Source organism: Gymnodraco acuticeps, unplaced genomic scaffold (genome assembly GCF_902827175.1).
Source record: "Gymnodraco acuticeps unplaced genomic scaffold, fGymAcu1.1, whole genome shotgun sequence".
Classification (NCBI taxonomy): domain Eukaryota; kingdom Metazoa; phylum Chordata; class Actinopteri; order Perciformes; family Bathydraconidae; genus Gymnodraco; species Gymnodraco acuticeps.
Window position 1 is genome coordinate 3,253,653 of NW_022991435.1, and position 24,065 is coordinate 3,277,717.

The 24,065-nt window shown below is 41.0% G+C and overlaps 1 protein-coding gene across 4 annotated transcripts in view; it reads right to left on the reverse strand.

Moving 5' to 3' along the window:
* Window positions 1-840: 840 nt before the first annotated feature.
* Window positions 841-24,065, reverse strand: part of pik3r2 (phosphoinositide-3-kinase, regulatory subunit 2 (beta)) — a 36,135-nt gene continuing 12,910 nt past the window's right edge. For all 4 annotated transcript variants that reach the window (XM_034195973.1, XM_034195971.1, XM_034195972.1 and 1 more), the window contains exons 3-16: window positions 16,970-17,062; window positions 14,892-14,966; window positions 14,181-14,336; window positions 13,842-14,052; window positions 13,607-13,692; window positions 13,297-13,399; window positions 12,971-13,069; window positions 12,599-12,779; window positions 12,325-12,444; window positions 11,560-11,702; window positions 11,170-11,346; window positions 10,997-11,068; window positions 8,220-8,390; window positions 841-7,455 (exon numbers count right to left, since the gene is read on the reverse strand). In XM_034195973.1, the coding sequence (XP_034051864.1) occupies window positions 7,248-7,455; window positions 8,220-8,390; window positions 10,997-11,068; window positions 11,170-11,346; window positions 11,560-11,702; window positions 12,325-12,444; window positions 12,599-12,779; window positions 12,971-13,069; window positions 13,297-13,399; window positions 13,607-13,692; window positions 13,842-14,052; window positions 14,181-14,336; window positions 14,892-14,966; window positions 16,970-17,062 (1,895 nt within the window). In that variant the 3' untranslated portion in view covers window positions 841-7,247. The remainder of the gene's footprint in view (window positions 7,456-8,219; window positions 8,391-10,996; window positions 11,069-11,169; window positions 11,347-11,559; window positions 11,703-12,324; window positions 12,445-12,598; window positions 12,780-12,970; window positions 13,070-13,296; window positions 13,400-13,606; window positions 13,693-13,841; window positions 14,053-14,180; window positions 14,337-14,891; window positions 14,967-16,969; window positions 17,063-24,065) is intronic.

Here is a 24,065-nt window from a genome sequence, read left to right on the forward strand (position 1 = left end):
AGAACAGGATAAGAGGCAGATAAGCCAAAATGACAAAACACAACTGCATGACTCCCTCTGCTTCGCTGTTTTGTGTAATCTGTGCTACTTTCATATATGCCTTTACCATATTTAATTATGGTGTATCAAACAGTCTATCATACTGTATGACAAAGTCACAAAGTCAATATGTTCTCACTCCCCCTCTTGTGGTGTCAGCATTCAGATGTATGTCTTCATTGGGAATTTCGAAATACCCTTACAAGGTCTATGTTTCCACCCTCTTCTTAAGGAAGATAATGCATGTTATCATACTGTATGTGGGTTTAAACTACATTAAGCAATTATACTTTTTAAAAGGCTAACGTCATCATTCTCAAAAACATATTTGTACTTCCTTTAGTTTTACTCTTCACCACAAACCCAAGTGTTCATTTGAACTGCTTTCTAGAAAAGAGTTTCCTATGAAACTGAAATATAAGATATATAAATATAAGTGATTTCCATGTGTAGGTTTGGAGTAGCAAAATGTGTCATTTAAGCCTTCCTTCCTCATAAAACATTTGCAAAGATTATTTAAAAAAAAAATGTCTGGCAGTCTTCCAATTCATTTGTTGGTGCACTGCTATTGATGCGTTTGGCCATATCTCAAAAACATTGCTCCATAGCAGTTGTAGTGGTCAAACAACGCCATATGGTTCCTTTATTTTCAGTGAGTGCTTTAAATGAGGGATGGTTTCACGTACAGCCAAGTCAGCCCATTATAGTCTGATACAACACATGATACATGAGTATGTGATCAGTTGATGATTAGCTCAACATTATGCTCCAAAGAACAACACCGAAAGACAAACCCAGACAGTCATTTTATATATCTTTTATTGTCTTTTTAAATCATTGCATCAGCCTAAAGAAAGAACCGTACAGATTAAAGAGTACCTGTCTGAGGACAAACACAACTCTGAAGCAAGCTGTACACGAGAGAGAAAGAAGGATGTCCCATCTGAATTGAGACAGTCCAACGGAGGGAGGATAACACAAGAGAAGAGAAGAAGAATAACCATCTTATCGTGCATAGGGGTTGGGCACACCTCAACCAATAGGCCTCTACTGGCTCACACAACAGTGCTCCCTCTGAGTTCAATTGCACTTTGGTGTAGAGTAGCTTTATCTGACTGCCTCATTGTTTAAAGAAATAGACATCATTGTTAACAATGCATGAAAAACCTTGTATCTGATGCAGAGGAAGTGACATTAGGAAACTTGTTGGGCAACATGGTGGAGCAAAGCAGACCAGACGGTATTAGTGTAAAACAATGTGGATACGTGTTTAAATGGTTGCCGCTCTGTAATGTTGCCCAGGTTGTTTCCGAATGAATCACAGCCAATCTCGTTTCCAACATTCAGAGTCTTGATATGAACTACTGTACACCAGGGAAGAATAGATTAATAAAACAAAATGGCTACCCTTCAGTTCAAAATCAAGACGGATGATATGACAAGTTAGGAAAAAGGCAGAGAAAGTGGAAATGAAAGTGCAGTGGTTGATGGCATCATCATTTTCAATGGAAACAAACAAGCTGAGACTAAAGTGGGTACATTTGGTCTTAAAAATGTATTAGCAAATGATTTAGATCCGAGTATCATTTACTTTGTAGTGCAACATCAAGAATAGGATGCCTCTTGATAGTTAATTTCAAATATGCTAAAACTGTACCCAAGCATTACGCACAACATGTGGATCACCTCATATCCATTCTTTGCAGTCTTGCTGATTATTTTATGTAATCTATACTTATATAAACAGCTAATATGAGACAGTGTGTCAAATGAGGGTTCCGTCCTGCACATACAAGGCTCAGTGTAATGTGATGTAGTCAGCAGGTAAAGAATGACTGATGATGACTTTGTATTATGAACACATGAATCTTGTTATTTTGAAATTGAGGGAGCACTGTTGTCATTAGTCAAAAAAAGAGTGTAACAAACCAAAACAGAAACCGAACAAGCAGTCATAACATTTTCAAGTTTAAAACGACAGAGGAAATAAAGAAATATAAATCAATCTATCACAGCCACTTTGAGGGACAGACAGATTGATTCTCAAACGCATACTTACTATTTGGTTAATTACATATTGTAAACATTTGTTTTTTTCGTTTTTTTCTGTACGGAGGAAAAAATTCAAGCTAGCTTATTTTTGTCTTTATAGGCTCTGTAAGGTTATCATTAATAGATATAAACAAAACAAACAACAACAAAAAAAGAACCAACACTTGAACAAACAATTGGCTTTTTTAAAAAGCCAAATAAAAAACATATACTCAGGCACCATAAAAGAACACTTTCTAATGCCATCATAGTTCCATGTACAAAGGTCTGCGTAAACGAGTGATCACAAACTGTACCTTTTAACTCGTTTTGTTTTGCTTTCAGCGACCGCAGAGATCCACCGAGGGACGATACAGTGGTAAGATGGTTCACTCTGTTACAGCTTCAGTGTCTGTGGTGGATCTCTGTGGCAGCAGACTATTGTAAGTGTATCTTTTGTGGTGCAACGTTAACACTCAATCTACTCACAAAACCAGAATCTTCTAAAAAGACAAAAAAGATTCTCATGTTCAAAAAAACAAAACAAATCTCTATTAATTAATAAAATGCAAAGCAGCCAAGACCAAGCTCTGTAAATATTAACACATGTACATGAGCTTGCTTCTTCCTCTGAACGCACCTGATAATCATGCTTAATAGATTTCCTGTATGTCGATCAGCTGTGAGCACAGTTTGTTTGATGAAGCTCACTGCAGCTGATTAGTAAAAATGCGTTTCAATAAACTGCAGGAGTACGAAGCAGCCGCGCAAAGAGCGAGTCAAAAGACCGCGTTCACATCAAAGCCTCTCTCCGATTCGTTTCAAGCACAGTCCGAATCAGAATTCAACCATCCAAAAATATAGATATCTAAGTATATATTTCAAAAATATTTATTCTCTAGTAATTCTCTCATTCTTAAAACCTTAATAGACACCAAATGTGTGTTTCTTTGTAGTCAGTGAAAGATGTGCTGTGTGTGTGAGGCCATTTCAAGAAATATCATTTACAGTGTACCAAAGCGGATGAAAAAATATTTAACCCCTTGAATGATCATTTGTCATATAGAAAAAATGTTTTTCAACAAGCTCGGACATAAATGCATATATTTCTTAGACGAGCAGGATGAAAGCTTTGAGTTTCAGAGTAACGTCCGCCAAAAGTGGGCTTAAAGTCTCAACTGGAAGTCAAAGCACAATAAAGAGTTCCTCTCCTGCTCTCTCACTGCCTGACCAGGTGTCATTGCTACTAAAGTTGCATTGCTTCTAGCTTTCAATAATCTGTGATTAACATGGCAAATATGGCAGATAAAAGTGTTTTTCCTGCACTGCAAAAAAGTTCATCTTAACAAGTGATGCAGGAAGCCATTCAGCTTCAAATCCGTATGTTTCTTCATGAAACTAAATATATTAACCCAACCGTTTGGTAAGTGGATTATGTGGTTTATCGAAACCTTGGAAATAATTGATATCTCAAAATCTAAACGATCTGCATGTTTAGATATCACTATTGGTAAGTGAACACATGTATTTCTGTGATTTGGTTGAAGGTACCTTTTAGGAAAATGTTCTGTCTTGTTAAATTGGACAATTATGCTGTGTGAACACAAATTGCATAATGAGCCATCAGCTCCGTTTGTTTGAAAGTATAAAAGTGTATACAGTCCATATAGTAATACTAACTCTATAATGAAAACATTGCTATCAGTCAAAAAGCATCAGAATTACATGACAGCTGTTGACCGCCAACACAACATAAGCATATACTGTACACTGTATACTCCGATATCATAAAGAAAACTGTGGATCATTCCCGATATACTGTACGGAGAGACCATAAAACTATCAACTAAAAACACTATTGACAACTGAGCTTCACCACTGTCTGTGAGTTTGTGGTTGTTGGGCGTCAGACACACTAGTTTGAGTGTGTGGAACTGAGAAAAAAAGTGCAGTCACAAAAGTGTTGGTCCAACAAACTGGATAATGGATGTGTCAGCAGTGGCGGGTGACTCAACCAGATTGCCTGTTCGCAAAGGAACTGACTCTTTATATAAAACACTGAGAAATGCTGCATGCATTAACTTGAGAGCTTATCAGATGAGCTTCAAACTGGGCTGGGCCCTGGATGTGTATGGTTCACATTTCTATCTTATCTGAGACTTCTCAAAAAATATACCAGACAAATAGAAAACACACCAAAGAAATCTAGCTTTGGTGCACAGTGAGAGAGAACCAAGCTACTGTACAGCCCCCACCATAGAAAGAAGGAATATGTAACAACTATAGATGTAACAACAAAGAGGCACAACTAAAATCTAGAACATGCTCAGATTTGCTCTAACACACAATCACACACTATGCTCATCATTTTACCTTTTAGAATTTGGTAAATGGCAAAAGAGTGAGCATGGGGGCACAGCATATGGTGGTGGTGGCACCGTCTTTGTAGAGAGACGCTCCGATGACGAGGAGGAGAAGACGAGCTCATCACAATGACTTAAAAAGGCACTTCTAATCTTTCTAACTCACACGTGTTCATAGCCCTCAGAAGCACAGCCGTCACCTCTAGTTTCATTCTTGGGCTTTACTACTTGCCAAGAACTGTGCAAATTGATTCGTCCTGACCGAAATCAAAAATGACGTCTCGATTAGAAACTTTTCAGGCTGAGTTAGGGTTCATTTGAAAGTGTGATTGGTCTGTTTGGAAAAACCTGAAAATGTGTGAAACAGAAATGAAACTATGCCGAAAAGCATTGAGTTTGTCAGAAGCCAAGGTCTTCAGATGAAACGTACATAATTATATTTTTTGACAGGAAGAGTAGATCTCAATTCGGTTTCAATCCCTCCTTAACAAAAAAGTGAAAAAATGCCAAATGTGCAACCTTTAAAAACAGTGCACTTCTTTTCTCTAAAAGCTTCTATTGTCCACAACGTCTGACTCTCCTATACTTTTCTACAAAAATACTTGTTTCTTTTTTTGGCAATCTGAGTCTACATGTAAGAAATGTAAGAGATTATTAATTTTCATTAACTCTCAAGAAATCAGCTTTGTAAATCAAACCTAAAAAAGGGGCATCATGTGACGCCTCATTTTCCCAACAACAATTGAGTAATCCTGCCTCTAAATAAATGAACTGTGCTTCGAAAGTGACAGAGTACAACGATGGTACAATCTTTATGAGTGAACCGGGAGAAATTCCCCATCACAGCACAGGATCGAGGGAGGGAACGAATGGCAGAAGTTATGATCTACATGTGACTGTTGTGCATAGTACTACCACACATCATACTGTACTTGCACTACAGAAAGCACAATTAACCACCGGTGCCAAGTGAAGAAAGAAAAACAACAACCCAAATGAAGGACTCCATGCATACTATACTATAATCTCTCAGACCGAAGAGGCCATGCTGAATGGCAAAAGGACCAGTTACTTGTTTTCTTGCTACATGAAAAGACATCCTTCATTTGGCTCACATTAGCTGGATACTGTGCATCCTTAAACTGAATCTAAGAGCATAGCAAATATTCTGAAAACACAAAAGAATCACAGCGATAAAACTGTGTAGTGTCAGATACACTGACTGTATGTCTGCGATATACTTTACATGACTTATATTACTGCTTTTTTTTTTTTTTTGTACATCAAATGTTCTACAGCTCTGTGAGTCAAGCTTGTGATAAGTGAACAGTCGAGCGCGGGGAGGAAGGAAGTACCGTGAGTAAATCTGCATTTAAAAACAATAATAAACATCTGCGAGGACATAGTACCGCTAAACAGTCTAATCTACTTAGAGACAAGACAAATACAGTACCGAAGATACAATAATCACATAGATAGATGCTCTGCAAGTGTCTTTAGCATAAAGAAACCAGACACAGAGGAGAAGCACTAACAGTTATGCCTTAAGTCAATGGCTACAGGTGCTACAGTATATACGAAGATGAAAAAAGAAGGAAGAAATAAAGAGACGTTTGATGCTGGATTACTGCCACAATTTCCCTTTAAAAAGGAAACCTGAATCATGTGGTGAAACTACATTTATCAATGTACCTCTCCATTTAGTGTATTGTGATTACCTTTCTGTATTCACAACACACCAAGTAATGTACCATGCGTTCGTTCCTAAGCTGCCATACAGCATTTACTGTACGTTGTTCCTCGTCAATTCAAAAGGAGGCCCACTGAGAGTGCAACGAGCCAAAGCAGTTGGAAATAAAGATCATTTCATAAAAAATATACCTATATATGAGTATTATTTTTAAAGCTGTAGCTGTCGACAGCCGCTCAACCCCTCCTTCCTTCTTTCAGCCTCGACGTGCCCTCTTGTTATAGTCACACAGGCTTGTGGTCATTCAAAGCTATTACTATGGCACTTACGCAAGCTTTAAAATTGAATCAATCTTTTTTAAAACCCATACAAAACATCAACCCAGGCAATTTCTCTCGCTTTCCCTCCCTCACCCCCCTCGGCTCCAGTGACTCAAGCCCCTGGTCCGTGGTTTTTCAGCCTGTACATGTAGGTGTGAAGCGAGCAGCCCACTTCAGCCCAGCCAGTCCTCTCAGCGGACGACAGCTCAGGCGTTTGTCGACGGAGAGTTTGCAGGCAGTCTGGGGATGACAGATCGGGCCTTTGTCTATGGACAGTTATCACGTGTTCAAGGCAAAAAAACAAAAGTGCCTTCTGTAAATCATTCCTCCATCTGGTTTCCCCCTCCTCTTCCCCATGATCTTGAAAACAACATTGTTGTGTGCTTATTTTGTCTTCTTCTTCGAACACATCTTGACTGTTTTTTTCTCCGTACCGAAGGTGTTTTCTTGTGAAACTCTCACACTTTCTTGTTTTTTCATTACTGTACAGATAAGGCTGGCTAACTCTCCTAAAGTTCAAACTCACTGCGTCAGCCGGGCTAACTGTACAGTGCTCTGATACTGGTAGTACTGTGCTTATTTTGAAGCCATGCTGTAAGCAAGGAGTGCTCTTTGCTGGGGTTGGTGTGGGAAAATAAGCACCAGCTTTCAGCCCAAAAAGGATGAATTTTAAATCATGGCTGTCGAGTCTTTTTTCTCTTAAACATGAACAAGCATTGTTTGGAGGATTCTTTTTTTCCAACGCATACAAGTGAAAATGTTGTTTCCCCCCCTGGCCGGTGTCTTACACTGCTGGTTGATCATTCATCTGGGGTGCTGGTTCTGGTTCTGAGAGCGGGCCAGGACTGGGTAGGCCAGGTTTACATTCAGCTGGTCGTTGTGCTGGACCAAGGACACGTTCTTGTAGTGGAGCACCAGGTCTCTGAGGGACGAGTACAGATTGTAGGGCTCGGCGAATCCATAACCGGTGGCCGTCTTGTAGATGACGCAGTGCTTGGCGTCACCCTCCACACTGGAGAGAAGGACAGACATCAAATGTTAATTATGGGAAAATATATACATGACTCTTTCACAGCAGATATTTTGACTGGTTGTAGAAGAGAAAAGGCACATATGTCATTAATAACACTAAAAACTCAAAGCCCTCGTTAGTGAAATGTGTCTCGACTGTGCCTTTCCTGCTACAAGTCCAAATATCTGCCGTGCTCAAAGTCCATTAAAGAAGTCATTTGTCTTGAAGCAAACGTAAATCTGCAATAACTTATTAGAGCCATGGCGGACATAGTGATCCTAGATGTTTTTCATTTCATCAGTCGGTCAAATTTGCATTAATACTGTCTGCTACCACTGTAAAGTTTAAAATGTCACATATCACATGTAACAATTTGCTCAGTTAACAGTTCTATCTTTTTTAGTGACCCAAAAACAGCAAACAGACCAACGTAAAAGAAAAAGAAAATAAACAAGCTAAAATAAATACAAAACAATACAATTATAAAACAGTAGACATGGGGTGTTTCCTGTTTACAAAAGCACGATCAAACAAGGGACGGTCGTCTCTGTAAAATATATTGCTTCCACAGCAAGCTTTATATCTTTTCCATTTTCATTAGTTTTAGCTTCCCAAATCAAATTCAATGGGCTTATTCAATAGTGTTGAAATAGTTAAGAAATATTCCGCTATCAAATTAACATTGCATACATTTGGTCAGTTATTTTAGTAGACAAACAAAAAGATCATCACAATGAAAACTAGAAAAGAATGACTAAACTTACACAACAGAGCAGGCGTAGGAGCCCTTCTGTGATTGGCTCTCACGGATGAGGAAGGTCCCGTCACATTTGCCTCTCAGCATCTCCTCAGCCTCGGTGCGTTTGATGTCACCCACGTACCAGGTGCACTCCTCGTGGTGCGGTGAACCCTCGTCCTCCTCCAGCGAGTAGGACCTGGAAATAAGGCAGCAGATACTTTAGTCACACGTTATATCGTCAGCAAATCATGAAGCTTCAGCAACTCTCTAAATCAGGGGTCCCCAAACCCCGGGCCGCGGACCGGTACCGGTCCGTGGGTCATTTGGTACCGGGCCGCAGAGAAAAAATAAATAACTTACATTATTTCCGTTTTATTTATTATCTGAGTTTGAACAATGTTTTATTTTGAAAACTGACCGGATTCCCTCTGTTACATCCGTCTATGCCGCTAATCCGTTGCCGCTAAAAGGAAACCCACAAACTAGCAAAATTGAGTAAAAAACAAACATCTTTGGAAAGTTTCTTTGCGAAGGGAAAAAGGCCCCAGTGAGGAGACGGAAGAAGAGCCTACGACTTCCAAGAAAAAAAAAGCTGCATTTAACAGACAATACCAGGAGTCCTACTTAAAATATGGATTTATCGCGACAGGTGATGCCCGCGCACCAAGCCCGCTCTGCATAATATGCGGCAACCGGCTCTCTAATGAGGCAATGAAGCCTTCAAAACTGCTTCGCCACTTGGAGACCAAGCACCCTGCATTAAAAGACAAGCCTTCGGAGTATTTTGAAAGAAAAAAGCATGAACAAGAAGGACAGAAGCAATTCCTGAGGGCCGCCACATCAACAAATGCGAGTGTACTGAGAGCATCATACTTGGTGGCTCACCGTATTGCTAAGGCTAAGAAGCCATTCACCATTGGTGAAGAATTGATCCTGCCCGCCACTAAAGACATTTGCCGTGAACTTCTAGGAGAGGCTGCGGTTAAAAAGATAGCACAGGTGCCTCTTTCGGCTAGCACCGTCACTCGGCGCATTGAGAAAATAGCAGAGGACATTGAGACACAATTGTTGGAGAGGATTAATACATCACCGTGGTACGCACTCCAGGTTGACGAGTCTACAGATATTGACAACAAGGCAATACTACTTGTTTATGTGCGATATCTTTATCAGGAGGATGTGCATGAGGATATGTTATGTGCTCTATCGTTGCCAACCAAAACCACAGCCGCAGAACTATTCAAGTCGCTGGATGATTATATATATTATATATAAAACTGAAATGGTCCTTTTGTGTCGGCATATGCACAGACGGAGCTGCTGCCATGACCGGACGGCTGTCTGGTTTAACTACTAGGATTAAGGAGGTTGCACCTGAATGTGAGTCTACGCATTGTGTCATTCACAGGGAAATGCTGGCTAGCCGAAAAATGCCACCGGAACTTAACAGCGTATTGTATGATGTCGTTAAAGTTATTAACCACATCAAAGCACACGCCCTTAACTCGCGCCTGTTCGAGCAGCTTTGTGAGGAGATGGACGCGGAGCACAGACACCTTCTCTTATACACAGAAATAAGATGGTTATCCCGAGGGAGATCGCTGGCCAGAGCGTTTGAATTACGAGTGCCGCTGCAGAGATTTCTCTCAGAAAAGAAGTCACCGCTGGCAGCACATTTCAGTGACAAGGAATGGGTCGCAAAACTCGCTTACTTGTGCGACATATTCAACCTGCTCAATGAACTCAATCTGTCACTTCAGGGGAAAATGACAACTGTCTTCAAGTTGGCAGATAAAGTAGCTGCATTTAAAGCCAAACTGGATTTGTGGGGACGGCGCGTGAACAGAGGTATATTTGACATGTTTCAAACATTCGCGGGGATTTTGGAAGAGACTGAGCCCGAGCTTTCATTCTCCCAGATGGTGCATGATCACCTGTCTTTGCTTTTAAAAGAGTTCGAGCGCTACTTCCCAACCACAAAAGACCCACGAACTGCCAAGGAATGGATCCGCGACCCATTTGTCAACAAACCAGGTGAATCAAGCATGTCTATGCAAGAAGAAGATCAACTGCTGGAGATCGCAAATGACGGCGGCCTTAAAAGTATGTTCGAGACAACAACTCTGCCGGTGTTCTGGATTAAAGTCACGGCAGAATACCCTGAGATCGCCACAACAGCACTGAAAACCCTGTTGCCATTTCCGACATCCTATTTGTGTGAAGCGGGATTTTCTGCAGTGACAGCAACCAAAACAAAATTACGGAGTAGACTGGACATAAGCAACACACTTCGGGTGTCATTGTCTCCCATTACCCCCAGATGGGACCGTCTCGTTGCAGAGAAACAAGCTCAGGGCTCCCACTGATTTAGCGTTATGGTGAGCTGTATTTTTCATGCACTTTATATTTGTTTTTGTGTTGTATCTTATTTTGAAGGCATGTTTAAACGTTACCATAGCGACCAGAGAGTGTTAGGGGCAGAGAGGATGTTACTCATGTTATGTTGTTGGTGCGATGTTCCGAGGTCGCTGATAATAAAGTTGCATACGAGTACACAGTGGATTCACGTTTAATATTATATTTATGAAAATACCAGTTTTTATGCTGGTTGTATCATTTTATTTTGTGTATTTATCCGCCACACCTTAAAGGCCGGTCCGTGAAAATATTGTCTGACATTAAAACGGTCCGTGGCGCAAAAAAGGTTGGGGACCGCTGCTCTAAATGACAGGTGGAGATACGGCAGCGCCAGGACATCGCAGCACACGTCTCTGAGGCTTTACAGCATGTCTAAACACTCACTCATCAGCGTCGTTCTTTATGCCCAGCCATTCGTTGATCTTCTTCTGCCTTGTCCCCTTCTGAGTCAGCCATCTGCAAAGCCAGGGAACCACAGATGTAATGTTGATCTATCACACTCAAGATATAAGGATAATAATTGAGTGTATGTATTTTTAACTTAAATGTATTCTCACATTAAATACTGGTCTCGGATTTTGCGGAGCTGCATGAGATCGGGCTTGAGGCTGTTCATCTTCTTGTCAATCTCCCTGTTGTCAGAGACCTGCTCCTTCAGGTCCTGCTCCAGCTTACACTTGCTGTCGTGGATCTCCTTCACACGAGACTTCAAACGCTCCGAGTTGCTCTGGATCCTGGTTTGAGAGAATAGCGATAAATAGGTTTTAAAATGTTAAACAAAAAAAACGAATACATTCCAATTTAGCAGCTTAGTTCACCTTTATAGTTCAGTAAAACAAATGGTATTCATGCTCTGCATCTGCCTGCTTTAAACGTATGCCAACTTTCTTTCGAAGGTGAATTCATCAAGGATACACAGAATCCCATGCACATAAATATGAATTTACTTCTGAATCTCTTTTTCGTTGCCCTCGCGCTGGAACCGCTCCAAAGACTCTCTGCTGTAGCGCTCCTGAGTCTCACACTGCTCCTCAAAGATCTTGATGGTCTCATTGAAGGCCTCGATGGCAGTACGCTTCATCTGCAGCTCCTGAGGGAGACAGGGACAGAGGAACAGACTGTGACGACCCATTGATCCTTATCTGCTGATATCCATTAGGCCATTTTAGCTTCATGTATTTAATCTTTGAGACAGTGAAGCTTATACTTTTCTGAAGGTTCGATACTTTGTTTCTCACACTGCACAAGTTAACAGCACAGCACTTAGATACATAATGACCTTATGAAGACTTCAATATCTAAATTCACATTTTCACTGTATACTGCAGATATATCTCTTACTAATTTAGAACTTCATGTAAATACATTCGTTATTAACATTTTTAGCATTTTTTCTTTCTCAGTGCACATTCTCTTTTTTCCTAATATGTTCTGACTATATTAATTTAAAAAAACTGTTTAAACTTCATGTTTTTGTAACTCAGATTAAATGTATAATCTACATGTACATTGTAATTTTCTATTACTACTGCATTAGCTATAAATGGCTTTAAACACATTTCCAATGTAGAATAATTGTTGTTTTATCTTTTGGATATATTGTATCTGTGCTCAAGATATCTAAATGATACACATATGTCTGAGCAGTATATGAAGAATTACAATCTGGATAAAAATGGATTTGATCCCACTGCAGCGTGTTGAACCTGTACCTGTGAGGTGCGTGTGTACTCCTCGTACAGAGAGTCGTACTCGCGGCTCTTCTCCTGGTACTGCTCGTGATAGACCTTCAGCTGCTCCCCCACCTCCTCGATACTGTTCTCCTTCACCAGCTGAGCCGAGCAAAATGCAGATGAGAGCAAAATCATCACTTTGAGAATAGCTTTGGTTATTCATAAAAAGAAGAAGATCAAGGGTTTCTAAATCAAAGCAGACTTGCAGAGGGATGCTGCTCGTAGTTGAATTTAATTTGACAAAGTCACCAACCTGTTGGTATTTGGAGACAGGGAACAGCAGCCTGGTGTCCAGCTTGGCATTGTATTGGGCCAGGGACTCGTGGTGGTAGTGATTGATGAGCTCCACTACTGTGAGGAAGGTGAGAGGCTCCGAGAAGCCGTACATGCAGTCTCTGTGGTAAATCTTGATCAGCTTGTTGTTTCCCCCTTTCCTGCAGGGGGAGACAGGAGCCATGTGAGGGGGAGGAGGAAAATAAAAGCACATATAGCACATGCTGACTGAACTTTCAGAAGTAAGACTGTTTTTTTCCATTGAAAGTAACACTTTTTTATTTCTATAGCTACGGTTCAACTGATTCAGATGTGGTTAAAACTGGTTTAGGAGACAGTAGCGTTGCTTTACCTGAGGGTGAGCGTGTACTCGCCCTCCAGTTTGCTAGAAGCATCTCGGACCAGGAAGGTGCCATCTGGAGTGTCTCGCAGCTTCTCGTTCACCTCCTCTCTGCAAACATCGTGACATGCAGTATCTACTTCATTAACACTAGCTGAAATAACATTTCCACAATCATAAAATAAGATATATTGATGTATGGAACCTGTTTTACAATGTCCAGCATACATTTTGTCTGGTATCAATTACATTTTTCCTCCAATACTTTGAATAAATGAAAACTTAGTATTGACTCTTATCAAATTCACCAGTATCAGATATTTATTTTAATCATTTACCTTGAGATTTCCCCCCAGTACCACTCAGCATCGTTCAGCAGGCTGCTCATGTCTGTCATGGCTGATGGCGCAACTTTTGACTTGAGTGGCTTTGCTGGAAGAACTGGAAACAGACACAGACACACACACATAGGAATCATTTTATATTAAAGGAAAGGATCCCACAGGCACTTAAAGCTGCTAAAGATCTGCCTATATATACACAAATTACTTTTAGAAAGTATAACAGAAATACCTTGTATTGTATCCAAGCATGTCTTTGTGCTATACTAAGATAGACACTATTCACCTAAGACATATGGGAATGTACCTGGAGGAGTGAGATCTTGCTCTGTAGTTCTCTCGATCAGCAGCCTCTCCACAACGAGGGCAGGAAACTCTTCATTCGCCGACAACCTGCACAACAACCCATCGAGGGACAGTGTAAAAAAAACCTCCCTATTTGACACATTTTTGATATTCAAACTCAAGATTTGCTGAATTTACTAAATATTTACCCAATTTGAATATATTTTTGTATCAAATTTAAATCAAGCAAAACTTGCCAGGGGGTGGAGGGTTCTGTGCGTATCAACAGCGGTCCGAAGACCTTCCCCAGAGTGTGTGTGTCCAGACCGTTGCTGGCCTGCGCCTGGGTGACCTTGGCTAGGTGTGTGAGGAGGTACTGCAGCGTGAGGCGGTGGTGGAGGGGCACTGAGGTGGAGCTCTCCAGGACCAGGCTCACCTCTCTGTCCAGGCTTCCAGCGACCGCACCATCTGGAGGGAAATAAAGGTATTAATGATGTATACATGAAATACTGTAAACATCAGGTTTAATATATAAAAGAATCTCAGAAGATGATACATTGAAGTGGTTAAAAGGTGAACTTAATGTCGAGGCCTACCTGCTGACTGCTGCAGGAGCTGCTGCTGCTGCAGTGTGACGGCAGTTTGAAGGTGAGGGTACACACCGGCGGGGATGACGGGGGACGGGAGGTCTCTCAGGTAGTTCAGGACGCACTCAGACAGGTATCCCACATCTCTCTGACACATCTCAGTCTCTGGAGCACAAAGACATTTAGGGACAAGTTATGACAAGAAAAACCCCACCAAATTCAATAAATCAACCATAAAGTAAACCTCAATCTGCAAAATGTATTCTGCTGTAAAATACCCTGCTGATGAAATGCATTGCTGAAAAACAAATGCTAAGAAAGCTTCCCATGTACATCCATGAAAGGAATCAATGATACCTCTGTAGTATGAAATGTACAGCTTAACTGATCAAATGTGATTTTGGATTTGAGAGTTGAACTAATAAAGTAGGTCATGGTAATTTTTTTACTTAAACAATTATGACCAGGAAGCATGCTGATAAATGTAACGTATCAGTGCTCAGAAGTGAGCATGTAAGCAACTATGAAACAGTTTGTAAATGATCTCAAACTAAATTTGGCAATTATGACACAATTAAGATATATCTACAATAAACTATATAATCCGATATATTGATTTATTTCTGATGCAATGTAAATAAAAATAAAGTTAATTAAGAAAACTATTTTTAAAAAAACATAACGAATGAAAATGTAAAAGTATGACTCAGACCAACTCACCAGAGCTCAGGCTGTATATTGGGCTGTCTGCACCTGAGGAAACATCTGTCCTGTACAATGTCTGGCAGTCCAGACCTGAACAAAGACAAAAGGACCAGTTAAATAAAGGTCTGAACAGACAGACAATCTCAAAGAATATACAGTGAAGTACAGAAAACAGAACACAGTTAGGCAGAGAGAAGAGGAATCATGAGCAGCGATAGCACTAGTCTGATGTAGTGGATGACTCTATATCTGCCTGACTTGAAGTATAGCATCTACTGCTATGTAAAAGCCATGTTAAGCCATGTTATGCTGACACCCAATATCAATACTGACATTTATCACCAGCTGGATAATGTTAGTAAATAAGCGAAAACTTGTATGTGACAAAGCACATTGCCAGATGTTTGTTATGGAAATACTCAGCACAAAGTGTCAGCTGTTTGTTGTTTTCCTTCCAGCCTCGTTGAAACAAAAAGGAGGTGATCAATCAAATGTGGAAGATTTAGTCAAACCAGAGCAGAGCCAACACATGTTGGTTCTTTTCTTGGAGGAACATTTGTGATTCATTTAGTCACTCTGAATTCCAGACATCATGAAATCATCAAGAATTTTTTTTAAGCACATTGGAAAGCACATACATGTAATCTATTCCAATTTAAGATAAGGGAAACTTAAATGAACAAATCGTTGATTTTCTTTATGTTGCAGTCAACATACAAGAGTAATCCATCCAGTCATAATACCCCCTTAGACATAATTTAACTGTGAATGACTGCATTTCCCTTTGGGTCCCAAGCTTAACAAACATTTAGGAACAGAGGGTCTAGACAGATGCATCTTGCAATTCCTTGAGACTGACCAGTTTCTCAGGTAGGTGTGAAAACCCCACCATGCAGTCACAGTGGGAAGTATTTCAATATGATTTTATTTACATTCAGACGACAGACCTTCTGTTGCCTTTCAAGTAGATATTAATATTTAAATATTTGATCAAGGCCTAGCATGAGAACAATTTGAGTGCTACTATCTCCAACTTGTTTGTTTGTTTTTAACTAAAGAGTGCCCCATTCCAAACAAGCTAATTCTGTATAACTGGGTACGTAGAGTGTACACACAGGAAAGTGACATTACATTTAAATATATTTGAAAAAAGGAACACTGCTGCTGGTGTACATGGTTGTACAAATTTAGAGAAGCCATTCACAAATGCAAACAGTTTTGATTAATTGCAAATGATGCTCCGACAGCTGCAAAAAATGTGGGAAGTTGAGATAATCATTATAACTTAAGAAATGCACGTTACTCCCCTCGTTCATCTATCAGTGTATAACTTCATTCTAAAGTGGGGACACGTAATGCATTAGTTTTGTATAAAGTTGTATACTATGTGGATTATGTTCGCTCTTGCAAACCTAATACACCATAAAGATTAATAATGTGGAATAGGGACACAGGTTAAGTGTACATAATACTGTGTACATTAAGTGTGCATAGGTGTAGCCAAAATAATTAATTCTGATGCGGGTCTGGGAGTGTTGGTTGGAGAAAAATGCTAATTTAAAGATGTTACATTGGGCTCTGACATTTTGATGTTTTTTTCCATTTAAGGATTTACATGACACAATCTGCAGTTGCAGCGCCTTTGTGCGTGAGTGTGTGTAATTTGGATGTGTGTGTGTGCATGTGTGTGATTGAGAGAGAGACAGATGAAGACAGTAATAAAGAAAAAAGCTGTGAATGGAGTCCCACTGAGCGCTATTTGTTAATAACATAGTGTGAATCAGCCCCACTGTGCAGGTCTCTCAGCGAGGCCTCACAGAACTGCTCTGACTTTTTACATGAATCTTCAATGTATGAAATCTGCATGCAGTCACTAACCAACCGAGGAGCTGTACTGCAAGTGTGCATGAACATGTGTGTGCATTTCTACATCTGTGACTGCCTGGCTGGATCCACATGCCTATGCGTCTACACTTGTGCAAATGCTGGCATGAAAGCAAGATGGCAGATGGCGGGAGGGAGACAGTCGCACGTAGACGGAAAGACGGGGAGGCGAGACAGACGAACACGTTGGCCGGTTGACATGGAGATACCTCTCTTCTCTATGGCTTGGATCAGGCTGACGAGGGCTGTTGGGGCCGTCTCTGGCGGTGTGAACTGCTCGCTCAGGTCCAGCACAGAAACAGCTGAAACAACACCACAAATCACTGTTACATTTCTGGCACAAAGCCCCTGAAAGACCGCGGGGGGCTGCACCACTGACAAGGGCACAGTTAACTAGGAGCAGTTGGAGATATAGAGTGTGCATAATGTTGCGAGAACATATAACATTTGTGAGGAAGACAATAAAAAAAAATGATGAGGTGGATTTTAGTATCCATTTCGCAAGAAGAACACCTGTTTTGCAATGAAGCGCAGCAGCAGTCAGTGCAGTGTGTTGCTTTTGTTTGGAAAGTATTCAAATAAAAAAAAAACTCCCAAAGCTAACACAAACACTTGAAAGCATGTGATGCATCTTTCTGTGTGAATTTATAGTCTGGAAGTCTAGCTGATGAGAAATATGATATGAAAACCAGAACTATTTAGTAAATGTACAAAAGAATGTAAAGAGGCTTTACACAGAGGAGGAAAAATAAAAAAAGGGAGAAAAAAAACAGACTGCTGATGGCGAGCAAAAAACGTTATCTACTTTACAACTCCCCATAGACCAAATCAAACATCTTTTCAGTCCGAGAGAAAGAGAAAAGGAGAAAGCAAGAGGGAAAAAAAGAGAGATCCCATTTCCCTCCCCTCTCTTTTTTTCCCTTTTCTTTTCTCCCCTCTCGCTTTCTCTCCTCCCCCTCCGCTCTGTCCTGCTCGGTGTTTCGCCTTAGCTCTTTGCGTGAGTGGAGCACAATAAAGGATTTAATCAAAACTCCTGAACAAGCAAAAGCCCTGTGGCAGTGTGCCAGGCCCGGCCCGGCCCAGACAGGCAGCGCCTCCTATTCGGCCCCAGAGCGGGCCTGTGGGGTGGGGGAGGTTTGGGTGAGGGGTGGGGGTGACGCTGGGAGCAGGGAGGGCCTGGCCTGGCCGGGGCTTGGCAGTAGGCTCCTGTTCCTGGCACGGCTCGGCTAAACCGCTGCTGATTATTAATTTGGGGAGTTCAGACAAGAAACACAGCGTCAGCACATTCCGTTCCCCTCTCTCTCTCTCTCTCTCACACTCTCTCACTCTCACTCTCTCTGGTTCTTGTTCTCAGTTTCTCCGAAGGTCTCTCTCCCTCTCGCTCCCTCTCTTCGTCCTTTGCTCTTTTGCATTCTTGCGCTTGCTGGACTTTCTCTTTTGCTCCTTCTTTAGATTGTTCTCCCTTTTGCTTGAGTTCTAAGACAATCTCCCTCTTTTCTTTCTGCGTCTCTCTCCGTCTCCATGCCTGCCGGTTAAACACAGAAACTTTTCCGGACGGAGCGAAATCACAGACCCCTGCCTCTTCTTTATCCATGTTGGCCATTTTGGCTGGCGGGACCCCCTTCTCTCATCATCTCCTCAGATTGTCTCTCTTTGGGGTTCAGTACAGTTTCCACATTTTAGCACAAAGTGGCAACCCAAATTAAAGTTAGTTTTTGCCTTGCAAAACAACTCATGATGAATACTGATCTGACCCCCTATCCACAGGACAACAGAGTGTAGTGTTTTACACAGAGATGTGGTACAGTTTAAAACAAAGTCATGTTGAACGTGCAATGCACACAGCCTAGTGCTGTAGCGACGCGTCGACGTCGCGTCGACTTCAAAATATCGTCGACGACATATTTCCGCGTCGACGCGTCGCTACACACACGTGGGTCACCCAAAGCAACAAGCAGTTCGCAATCCCACTTCAAACACAATGGAGACTGAAACGGCTACCACCTCCTCCTCACAGGATTGCGCACGAAGCCTCCAAACGAAAACATCTCGCCCTAGGTCTTCAAAAGCATGGGAATATTTTAAAGTTAGTCCAAAACGCAAAGATATTTATATCTCACTGAGACTGCTGCATAGCCTAGCAGAAGCAGCAGCTAGCTGTGGTGGCTACCATTAGCAGCTAGCATTTGCTCTCCGATTTTTCATAAAAATGGAATTATGGATTATAAATTCAATCATTTTTTTATACATAGACGTTAAAAACCTATGGATTAACCGATTCAGCCGCGTTTTTTCTCATTTTATTGCCATTGAACACGTCTTTTGATCAGATTGACAGCTACGGTGGTGAGACGATCTCCCTAGAAGCTCTGTGAAGGTACGTGTTGTGATGACTGTATTTGCTTCCCCTGTCGCGAGTCCGGATCACTCAGTGATGATACTATATACCTACATAATCTGTGGAGTCTCAGCTTTAATCGGATATATTGTATGTGCAGCTACGATAAGTAATAAGGGTACTTTTATCTTGAGTTCTGTGCCAATGTCCGTTAGCATTTTTCGCTCAGGGGTCATTTAGATGCTTCTTATGAGACTTGTGTTTTGTTTTGGTAAACATGGTTTGTATCGTCAGTTAGCTGAGATTATTTCCGTTAATCTGGTATAACACATTAATAGGTTCTTAAATATTAAGATCCCCTGAGACACAGTATCGTGAAAAAAAAATTGTTACATTACGTTTTTTATGAATTGAACAACAGAAAAATAATCGTTAGATTAGTCGACTAATCGATCAAATAATCGTCCGATTAATCGTTTTCAAAATAATCGTTTCCCCCCAGCACTAACACAGCCATGTCTTCTCCCCGATTTGATTTTCAGACCAAAAACAGAATTGCATTAAAGCAACTAAACTGGCCATGTTTGTGGTGGCATGAGAAGATGAAATATATCTTTAAAAAAAGTCAGGTTTCAGTAATGGCTCCATGAGTTTTAAGGCTTGTTAGGCACCATTACACAAAATGTTTATCACAATACCACAGGATTAAACTCAATCTAGCAGATCCTAGCCTTCAGTAACCCATTCATGTTACTGAGTAATCTGCCACAAGTGTGAGCTTTGATGATTGCACTGTTTCACCAAAGTTGTGCATGATCCCACCTTTCCTGGGCAACCCTGTACCTTTTCTGCTGCTGCCCCCAGTGTCTGCAACCCTGTGGTACTAACGTAGATGTGTCGTTGAAATGAATGAGCTAGCTGTGCTTTTAATGCAGTGAAGTCTGAACGAGTCCTAAGAGGTTTTGCAGCTCTATGACAATGGCTCGCAACATCTGCCTTATAGAAATATCTGTCATGTAAATATAAACTAAAATAATGTGCTATCAAAAATGTGTACACATGTTAAGCTCCTCCTTTGCACACAGCTCGCATCGACACCTCTTGTAGACCAACAGAAAGGTTTATATTAATCCAAGTTTGTGAAAACAGTAGAAACACATATAAGAAAATATCAACAGGTCAATTATATTCAACTGCAAATAGATTTTGGCACATAAAGGTTATGTCACGCTTCATAAACGTACACAAGGTACTACTGAGAAAAATCACAAACACTTTGGACAAATTCATTTTTTCAATTGCTTAGTTTGACGCTTTCATTTAAAATACGAAGGCATGGAATAAGTGAACACCGTCTACATTATAGTGTATTGTCATAATTACAGACGCAACTAAATGCAAATGTTATGGCTTTAGAAAGCAGAATGTATTTGTTATACCGTACAGACGACGTGCAAAAGCCAATCTTCATGGAGCCGTTATGCCGTTGGGTTTAGGCAGGATGCAGGCAATAAAACGTGGAAATCAAATAAAAACAGGGTAATAAGTACAAATATAGGCTATAAAACCACAAAATGAATGCTCTCCAACAGTTTGGGAGGGGAGTAGGAAGAACATTTTGATTGCCATATTTTCCCCGAGAGGAAAGAACTTTCTCACCCCTACATGCAAACAAACATAAACACTTTATTTCACAGTATATTTCTCTTCACTCGAAAAGGGAAAAAAAACGATTAAACTTTGACTTTCGTGCAAAGAGAGAATTGGTTTTTTTCTTCTCGTTTCGTGCCAAAAGCAGCTGAAGCCCTGCAGTCTTCTCAGGGTTTTGGAAAGGTATGGAAAAAGAGTGAAAGACAGAAAGAGAGATAAAGTAACAGCAACTTGTTAGTCAATTAGAACCACTTCCTTGGCAGACTGCACCCTGGGAGACAGGCCTATGACTTGACATGCCATGAGACGTAGCCAATGGGAGAAAAGCAGAAATAAGGAGCGAGGGAGATACAGAGAAAAAAGCATGGCAGAGTGGAGTTTGGCACTCTTGCTTCTTAACAAGTAAGTCAGAGTGAATTTGAGGCCATAGGTCGAGCTTATGTAAGCATTGGTTGGAAGAGATTTTTACTGGCTAGATCTCATGACTGCTGTTTTTCTTCAGAGATGCTTTGATAAAGTCAAACCGAGTCATTCAACATCATCTGTGCTAGTGAGAACATCTATAATTGGTTTTGTTTGATGTTATCTATACATAAAGCTGATGGTGAGATGAATGTTGCAGATCCTGTCTTTGTGTGTTTGCACAGCAGACTGGATGAAGCAGAGCTATGTGAAGCTAAATATTTTCTCTGCATCTCCTGCATCAGTATGCTTATGTAACACATAGCTGGCTCTGCTGCATTCTCCCTCTAAGAGGTCTGTCACAAACCAAAGCTTTTCCAAATGCAGATACAGCATGAAATCATTCACAGGATTTCACTATTAAAGCTCGGCCATTTCTTTACAAGTTCAAAACTCCCGATGCTTACTATAAAAAACAAAATCCAATGTTTATCATTGGACCCAAAATGGTATTTGTCACATTTGAGGCTATCTGTGATTTAAATCAACCCCTGCCAGTCACAGCTACAAATTACCACGAAAAAAAGAAAAATATTACTACTGATCAGACAAAAAGATAATGACGAAGGGTGTTAAAAAATAAAATAAAACATGCGTTAATAAAGTAATAAATTCAGTTTTCACCTTATCCAGGGATAACCAAATTCACTGGTTTAAGTCACTGGCTTGATAAATCCATTTATACTTTACCAAATAAAAATGAAAAAATATGACTGAACTTAAGGCCTATTTCCCATGTCTATTCTTTGTCTTCATCTACATTTCAAAGTAAGTAATACATAATGGGAAATTCATTGAATCATGACTTGAGATCACGTGTTTTCACGTGAATTAATCAATGTTGACCAACTTCTGGAATAATACACTTTTGAAGACAAATTCATTTATTTGTAATCTGAAATTTGCTTGCAGTAACACAAGCCTAATTCAGTTTACTAAAAGTGTTTGATGCAGGATCCTTAACAAACAGAATAAATGTACATTTCAATCTCCACTGAAACAGACCTCCAAATGTTTCTGTGTCCTCCAAATACACAAACTTAGGCCAAATCGAAACACTTTACAAATGAGGTTTAACATTTGCTTAAACATTTTCAAACCATGTCGGTTACTCCAAGCATGTGTTTCTAATGCGCCGTGGTGACAAGGCCAGTTGGTGTCTGGCTCACGGCTGGTGTGTAGCAGTGTGTAGCTGCTGGTCAGGTTTCACTGCTACATGTCCTCGCTGCATCCCAACTATGTAGACAGGCAGTGCGTTGTGAGCGGGCACACCACCCATTCCTCTGTCACAACACGCTTCACAGCTACACGTGTACGAGTGAGCCCCTGCAAACATGTCAGACAGGTGATCTCCGCACAACGCTGGATCTGGTTTTACATGCCTGTGGGCTCTGCTGAGAAGAAATACTTTAAAATGCCATGCAAATGCTAATGTATGCCTCCCGATTTCCCTTACTTTTTTGAAGACCTACAAGCCAGAAGCAGAATTTACATATAGAAATGTGTGTGGCGCTTTGTGTTGTGAAGTAAAAGCTTTTTTTCTGCTGTGTTGCCCTATTTCTTTGAATTGAGTGGATGATGGTTGTGTTAATGTAAAATATGAGTTTAAATCTGTGCTGTGCATGTGTTGGCTATTTGCAGTGGTGTAAAGTAACTAAGTACATTTACACAAGTACTGTACTTAAAGAGCAACTTGCAGGTTAGACACACCTGTGAATACATGTGTAGGAAAATGATGAATACACTAGATTTTCCAAAAAATATACAGAAATATACACTACAGTGACATCTGCCGTTGTTTTAGTAAGACATTTTCACTTCCGCATAAAAAAGCCTCCGCACGTGACCTCCCGCGTGTGACGTAACATGGGGGAGAGCGGCCGGTCTAACGTATGAATAAACATGGTTCACAATGCTAGTTTTGACACAGAAGAGGTTGAAAATATACATTCCAATGCATATGATTATAATTATGAGCCTGCTAGGCGTCCAAGAGACCAGGAGCAGCCAAGGATTAGAAGAAATAACGGCCATCGGAGAGAAATGGAGCTTTGGTGTGAGGAGAACCAGTGGAGAACAGAGCAGCTGTCTTGGTGAGTGACCGGCGTTAGCTACAGTTAATGTTAGCTAACGTCGGTCACATCACAACATTGTAAAGTTAGCAATCATATATCAGGCTATAACTAAAGTAGCATTGATAATATAGTAACGTTACTTACTGGCAGGACTGTTGATACTGATCCATAACAGAAACTAATGCGCAAGTATCAGCCGTATCTCGCGTTACCTAATGCAACTCCACACTACGGTGCTGTGTACCGGAGGGGAGAGAGAGATACGGCTGATACTTGACGATCTGGCGGAGAAAGGTTGTGGAGCCTCCGTTGATATGCCGTTGTAAATGGCTTGATGGAAAGCAGGTGTGTAGTCGGGGAGGGTGCACAGCTGATTGCAGCAGGTGGGTGGAGGTTGAGCCGGGAGCCAGGAGTGACAGCCACCACGCCCACACAAACAACACAGACAGGGGGAAACAAACACAAACAAAGGAGACGGCTGGAGCAGTACAGCCACCACAGCGTTACCTAATGCAACTCCACACTACGTCATGGTGCCGTGTACCGGAGGGGGGGGAGAGAGAGAGAGCAGCGAAGGGGGGGAGAGAGATGTAATACAGTTTCCTGATAAAGCTGTGGAGAGTATGTGCTGCAGGGAGGTGGATGCACAACGCACCCAGGAACGAACGCTAGCTCCGGTCCTTTTCCCGTGAGGGAAACTGTGGACTCGATGTCCTGACAGGCTCGAGTTTGTGCAACCTGCACAAACACAAGCTCACCATAATTAAAAATGGTGAAATG